The sequence below is a fragment of the Dissoconium aciculare genome (assembly GCF_010015565.1).
Source record: "Dissoconium aciculare CBS 342.82 unplaced genomic scaffold K489scaffold_8, whole genome shotgun sequence".
Lineage (NCBI taxonomy): Eukaryota > Fungi > Ascomycota > Dothideomycetes > Mycosphaerellales > Dissoconiaceae > Dissoconium > Dissoconium aciculare.
This window is the reverse complement of record NW_022984958.1, coordinates 489102-496565: the sequence shown is the minus strand read 5'-3', so window position 1 is coordinate 496565 and position 7464 is coordinate 489102. Positions and strand designations below refer to the sequence as shown.

The window sequence follows — 7464 nt, the reverse complement described above, 5'->3', positions numbered from 1 at the left end:
TCATTGTTCATTAAGATATTAATTGTTGAATGCAGCGCATTGAAAAAGCGTGTTCCGCGCCCCCGTGTGTTCCGCGCTCACGTGGCCCGCGTTAGTCCCGCTGTGGATGAATAACACGCGTTTGGTAGGCCTGCTACATTCTCCACATCGGCTTACTACTGATTGCTGTACATGATAGCTTTGCTCATGCACATATATGGATCACGGACACGCATACTATAATCTTTCGTCTCGGGTTCGACGTTATCATCGTATCGTAAGACTCACTTCCTAGGTATAGTTGGGGCTTGAAAGGAGTTGCCTGGCCCTTCCGAAACCACGTGCAACCCAAGTCGACAATCTAGACCCACTCATGACTGCACTTCATCGATCACATTCGTCGTTGCGCGAGTGTAGAGCCATCATGCTCTCGCCGGCAGAATGATTATAGCAGTATGCACATCCACGTTGGAAATTGCGTAGAAAGAGCACTCTGGCGTGAGACGCGATTCTAGCGATGCCCAGATCTTGCGGTGGCATATACAGCTTCAAAATATCGGGAAGGAGCACAATCGAGTTCCAGCACAGTGACCCGCATTGATGACATTCTAAGATGCATGTCCTCTGATCGATGTCGAAGCGGACCGCAGTGTAGTGCGACGCGACGCGATATTGGGGACTGAACTTATAGCGCGTCCTCGAATGGCAGCTCAGAGGAACCGTGGGACGATAATCTTGCCAACAGTAATATCATAATTTCGTCCTTCGACCTATGAGGTACCTCGCAACCGGAGGACTGCGCCTTGAAGTGCCATGAGAGCACCCACCAGCGCAACGAAAGCAAAAAGCAAAGCAGGCAAGAGCCACATTGGAAAGACCCTCGGACGTGCGCCACTGTACTGTATCAGTCCCTGTACCTCACGGTCAAATGCTTCCGTCATCTTGGTTTGCGAAAACTCTGCACGCACGCGTTCTCGACCGCGGGTCCCCATGGCGCGCAGCGTCGTCTCGCTCGAGGGAATCAACGGCTTGCGCATGACGTCAGTCCATTGTTGAACCTTGTCTGGACCTCGCAGCCAGCCGGTGCGACCATCATATATAGTCTCCAGAGGTCCGCCGGTATTGGTAGCAAGGACCGGGACGCCTGCGAGCATCGCCTCTAGAGGCACTATGCCAAAGTGTTCGTTCTCGGGAGTATAAAGCAGTAGACTAGCTGACTGCAGAAGGCGAACCTTCAATTCGTGTGGGATGGAGAGTAGGAAGATGACTTCGGCATTCTCATCTGACAAATCATTTGCAGTGGAACCATGATCCCGCCTTGTTGCATGTGTCAGTTGCAGAGAGTCTGACAGATCGCGGAGGTGGCGGTAAGTGTGATCATTCTCGTGATTACGTGGATCAAAGCCACCAGCGAGGACGAGTTTGGCCTTGCCTCGTTCTTCCGCCGTCAATCCTGCGTAAGCTTTCACGGCAAGATCGAGATTCTTCTTGCCCTCGAACCGATTGATGCTCAGTAAAAGCTTCTTGTTGGGCCACAAGGGTACTTGCATATCAGAAGCCTCCTCCTCGGTGTCCACGCAGGGGTACACGACTTTGAGCTCACGTGAGCGCAGTCTTGGGAACGTCTTCTTGAAGACGCTTCGCGTGAACTTGCTATTGACCACAATGCTGTCCGAGCAAGCAGTGCTCCAATCTTCGACGGCATCAAAGGGCACCCTGTATGCGTTCTTGATGTATTTGCGCAGTCCCGATTCGGGCTTCACCAGTAGCCTGTCCGGGAAATGGCCATAGAATAGAATCCTTGCTTTGGGATAGAGCAATCGGAACAGGGGGATACAAGCGCTCAGCTGGTCAACGATCAAGACATCTGGAGCAAGTTGCCGAAGTTCGCTTGAGAAGACCACAGTGCTGAGGACCAGTGCCACTTGGCGGAGTATTGCGAACAATATGCTTAGGCCGCCGCCAACAGATGATGGGAAGAACTTATCACCACGCACGCGAACATCCAGTGTGCCTTGAGCAGTGAGTCAGTATGGTGTAGCGTCAAGTTTTCAGTCCATCGTTATCTTGCTTGCATCAAGCTAACGAGAGGTTCATTCGGCATACCATCGCGTGCCTCTTCAAAGCAATGCGCCTTGTCGCGGTAAGAAGTGAATATTGTCACGGTGTGACCAAGTGTCTGTAAACCGACAGCGGCGTCGATGACCAGTCGCTCAGCGCCGCCAATGCCAAGGTCAGGATGAACAAAGACGATACTCCTTGGTGAGAATGATTTCGCTGCCATTTTCAAGGACACCTTTCAAGCGATCGCGCTCGTCGACTTCTCGGGAAGCCTCGCGTCTACCGGCGATGCGTGAAGCTCGGGAGTGATCTGACATTGAAATTGAGCCACCCGCGCGCTTCATAGGGCAGACCTGCTACATCGCTTTTGGCTGTCGTCAACTCTAGCTTGTCAGAACATCTTCCTTTCTAAAAATGACCAAGCCTCGACCACCATCTATTAGTGAAGGATGGTGATTGTATCTATTTTACGCTGTTAACATCGCAGAAATCGCACACGTTGCCCAATCCGATGTCTGCCGTGAGCATTGATCACCATTCAAAGATATGGCGTACTCGATCACAGCTTTTTTATGTTCGGGACATTTCCGCTGGATCAGTGGAAAGAACTCCATGACCACGTGAAGCTCGGCGACGGTTGCGCCGTGTCGCACAAGAAGAGGGTGCAGGACGAAGAGATTTGTCCGACGAATTGTTACGGACATCAGGCCATGGGGCATCAACCACTTCACGGACAGTGCTAGAACTCTTCTACCTATGTAGGTGTGACATGCCTCGAATATGTAGCCAGCTGCTGTCTGACACGAGCAAAGAGTCAATCACGGACTTCCAGGATCTTCACAAGTAGAACATATTCCACGCGCGTGTTGGTACACGTTGGGTTGATCGGAGGAGAGTCGAGTGTTTCGTCACAGATTCTTCGCTCCACCTTTGACTGACGACCGCGATATGACCAGCATTGTCCTCGACTCGATGATACCAATCGAATGGTACCCACCTGAGTTGGATTGGCTGCTGTCACATGCCTCTAACGACAGGGAAGTTCGTATATGCTGCCAAGTGCGGTCCCATGCTGTCCCATGCTCGTGGTGTGACGATCTCGTGGGCCTACGAGCTGCCTCCTGAAGATTTTCCTTCAGGTGATCCTGTCGGGGGCTGGATACTTAAGGCCGCTCCTCACCACCTTTCTTTCTTTCCACTCCGCACACCGACATTAACCCTCCGACACACCACACGCACCAAGTCACTCACCACACCTCACAACAACTATTATCAAGCCTTATCACAGCCTTCCCACACTCTCATACCACTTGACTCCACCTTACCGTCGCCAATCTCACATCGCCCTTTGCGATCTCACCTTCACCTCCCTTCGCGGATCACATTGACGTTCACGTTCGACGATCTTTCCCTTCAACGACCCTTGTAGGTCATTCTCACCTCCAGCAATCTCACAAGTCCACCTACGTCGACAGCTTCACACCGTTGTCCACGTTAGACAACACCAAAAGTTCTCCACGTTCGAAAATCTCACATCCATCTCACAACCTACACAAGTAATTCCACATCCTCGCTTTGTCATCACTCAAAACGTGAGGCTCATTAGTCATCTCGTAACACCCCTTCGAGGATCACCGTCAGAAAGTAAACACCCCCTTCAATCCCCTCAAGAAAGCTTATTTGACACACAGGATCACGTGTCGTTCAAAGTCGTCTATCGGTCAAAAGTTCAATCGTTCTTCTCCCAAGCTTCATATGTCTTCTCCCGGCCGTAGCTTTTCCCAGCACAACTCCTTTGAGGCCGAGACCGAGATGGGTGGAGATAAGAGTGCGAAGTCCCTTTTCGTTCACGACACGCCGGAACCAGATAGCATCGAGGACAACGACGAAACCACAGGAAGTGATCAGAATCTGGCGGGAGGTGGCCAGGAAACGATTCCCGCTTCCCCATTTGATCTGCCTCTCCCCGAGAAAGATAAGTCTACCCACCCTCCCGTTGAAGAAAACATCCCCGATGATGCTCAGGACTCTGCCGTTGAGGCCGCTGGTCCGGGCAACGATCAGGAAGCGCTGGAAAATCCGGTCTCAGCCAACGCCGCCGAAGGTAGTGCTGCTATACGACGCAAGCTGGAAGAGTTGCAACGCGAGATGTTCAATCAGTTCAAAGATATGCCCGTTAGTACCGATCAGCACTCCCACGACGACGAAGCTCAGCCCGAGCCTCTCATGCTGTTTGGGGAGGTTCTTGATCCTGCTCCAACATTCCCTTCCGTTCATCAACCGCCTACCGAGTCTATGACCTCCAGATTCCTTACGAGCGGCCTAGGACAACTTGCACGCGAGGATGACGATCCTGGAAGCAGCCTGGATCTTGATGATGATGATGACGATGATCGCTCGGTCTCCGCTCCATCTAGCGTTAAGAAATCCAGCGAATCTTCGCGTAAGCGCAGCACCAGCACTTCTGAAGACGACGAGAGACCAACTCGTCTGAAGCAAACAGCCCGAAGATCCGTAAAGCGCAAGCAGCGAAAAGCCCAAGATGACGAAGACTTTCGCGAAAGCCACAAATCTTCCCGGCGCGGCCGGAAGAGCAAGAACAATGCCAGCGGTAATCAGAGGGATAGTAACAATATCAACGGACCATTATTGATGGGTACAAATGTCTTCCGCAGTCAACGGCAGACTGCAAATCTTCCCGAGCCCACCCGATTTGCCCATGATGCCAAGGACAGAAGTAAAATGACAGCATTCAAATCATACATCAAAGCTGCTTTACCAGAACACAAGGCTGCAGCTAAGAAGGATTGCCAGACGCTGAATTCCGCTCTACGCAAATTTGACGGCCAGGGAGCTGTGAGAGCCAAGCTTGATGATGGGACGTGGCTTTTGAGAGGAATGACCACGGGACTGAAGCCGTTCCAAGTGGTGGGTGCGGCTTTCATGCGGCATCGCGAAAAATCGGAATCTGTTCGGGGCGGCATCATGGCAGATGAAATGGGCCTCGGAAAAACTGTTCAGACGTTGGCAAACATCATGAACAACTTGCCAAATTTGCTAGAGGAGGGACCGCGAGCCACTTTGATCGTTGCAAGTCGAGCAATACTGGCCCAATGGCAGGCAGAGCTGAGGAAGCATTGCAAATCACAGGTTGGACGTGACAGAGACCGCAGGTACGGCTACGGCAAAATTGTCACTCATTACTCCGGGCACCGACTTAAGATGCAAGACGAAGAACTCATTGCAGAGCTTGAAGATGCTCACATTGTCTTCACGACATATTCGGAGATTTCCGCCAGCTTTCCGCAAGCAAGCCCACCAATCTATCTGACCACTGCGGAAGAGAAGAGCCGGTGGTGGAATGACCACTATGAGAAGGATAAGGGTGTTTTCCTCCGCGCTCGGTTCCTCAGAGTCGTCCTCGATGAGGCGCACTGCATCAAGAATCACGACACCCGGATCTCGCAAGCTTGCAGGCACATCGATGCCGTGTAAGTTTTCAATCTATCATTCCGTGACACTCTACTGACATTTGTACGATCAGACACAGATGGGCGTTGACCGGGACGCCTGTCCTCAATGGAATCTCGGAGTATTACGCTTTATTTCTGTTCCTTAAGGTGCCTCTCACAGGCTCATTTCAGATATTTAAGGAAAATTTCTGCGAAGATTTTGAAGGATCACAAAGGCTCACTGCTCTCTTGAGCAAGTACATGATTCGCCGCACCCATAGCAGTACATTCTGCGGCGCCAAGCTGTTGTCCCTGCCAAGAGCAAGTGGAGCGGTGCTTTATCTTGAGTTTACCGAAGTTGAACGTACTATTTACGATATCGGTAAGTGACTACCCCTCCGTATGCAACCTTACTGATTGTTTCTAGTCACGAAGCGTTTCATCGACGAGATCAACAGTATCTTGTTGTCTGACGAGACTCAGAAGCAACGCTGCAGACATGTAAGACCCTGTCCCAGAGAGTTTTGAAATCCCCGTTCAAGCTGATTCTCGATTAGATCTGGACCCTCGTTCTACGGCTCAGGCAGATCACATCCCATGTCCTTCTAGCACAAGAGACCATCACGAGCCTCTTCCAATTGGAAGATTATGAAAAGCTCAATCGGGTTGCTGTGAATGCGACCAGGGCTGCTGGACCTTCGGATGATAGGCTACTTCGCCAGATCGCCCACGCGCTGGATATGGCAAATCCAGAACAAACACAGGCACTTGGCGGAAGCGATCACAACGAAGTCATGCAGCGACTCGCAGATATACCGCCGGCAGCCCACGTTTCCAACACTGGTGGAAATCATGGACGATCGGCAGATTTCACGCCATACATCTCTGAAGTAAGAAGTTCTACGAAGTGGCAGGAACTTCTGAGGAATATCGAATGTGCCGGATGCCATCAAGTGCCTCGGGATCCTATGATTACAAGTTGCTTCCACGTCTACTGTGCTAATTGCATCACTCGGCTTCAGCATGACGCTGCTCGTGCTGGGCATGGTCAGGCAATGTGCTTGATCTGCCAAACTCCGTACACAAGCGTGAAGGATTGCCTCAAGGCATTGGAGGAGGTTGAAGAAGAGGATGGAGAGAGCGATAGTGGTGCTGCGAAACCCCGCAAGAACAGCTCGCTGCCGTCATGGCTCACGTTACCTGGAGAGATGATTTCATCGGCCAAGACCCGAGGCGTGAAGATGCAGATCCTCAAGTGGCTCAGCGAGGATCCAGACGTGAAAATAATCGTGAGTGTTTCCCTTCGCTAACCTTCCCTAGGTGAGAGCACTAATTCGCACGAAACCTCTAGGTATATACTCAATTCATCCATCTTGTGCACATCATGGCACGAATCTGCAGAGAGGAAGGCTGGCGTTATGTGACCTACCACGGCGGCATAGACCATGATGCAAGAGAGAAAGCGATTGTCGAGTTCTCCGACCCAGAGCAATCTAAGAGCATCATGCTGGCATCGCTCAAATCCGGCGGACAAGGACTAAATCTCACAGTCGCGGCACGGGTCATAATCGTCGATCCCTGGTGGAACTCAGCAATCGAGCAGCAAGGCTTCTGCAGAGTCTACAGGATCGGTCAAAATCGTACGAGCCAGCTGTGTAGGCTGGTCGTTCGTAACACCATCGACGAGAAAATGGAGGAAATCAAGCGTCGCAAGGACCTCGAAATCAACTCCGTCATGGATAATCCGTCACTCTCAGAGTCTCTGGGCTTTAACGAGCTACTAGAGATCTTCGGACAGGTGGGACACGATAGTGGTGGGCGTCCGTTTATTATTGCCAACTCGGAAGTCCAAGGGAATTCTCGGAGGCCTCGTAGCGGAAGCACTATTGCGAATCAGCTGGACCGCGAAGGCCACTTTACGGATGAGCCATGAGCGAAAGAATGAAGAGCACGATTCACGTTTGCGATATGA

The 7464-nt window shown here is 51.5% G+C and overlaps 2 protein-coding genes across 2 annotated transcripts; one reads left to right on the top strand and one right to left on the bottom strand.

Annotated features, from left to right (window-relative positions):
* Positions 1–749: 749 nt before the first annotated feature.
* K489DRAFT_321745 (glycosyltransferase family 4 protein) lies at positions 750–2263 on the bottom strand (the record flags this gene model as incomplete). The annotated part of the gene is made up of 2 exons (XM_033601567.1): positions 750–1993; positions 2086–2263. The coding sequence occupies 2 exons, from the start codon at positions 2261–2263 to the stop codon at positions 750–752; spliced, it is 1422 nt and encodes a 473-aa protein (XP_033458576.1).
* Positions 2264–3795: 1532 nt separating this feature from the next.
* K489DRAFT_371543 (uncharacterized protein) lies at positions 3796–7425 on the top strand (the record flags this gene model as incomplete). The annotated part of the gene is made up of 5 exons (XM_033603246.1): positions 3796–5531; positions 5585–5874; positions 5920–5993; positions 6050–6781; positions 6844–7425. 5 exons carry the CDS (start codon positions 3796–3798, stop codon positions 7423–7425), a joined length of 3414 nt encoding a protein of 1137 aa, XP_033458575.1.
* Positions 7426–7464: the final 39 nt, after the last annotated feature.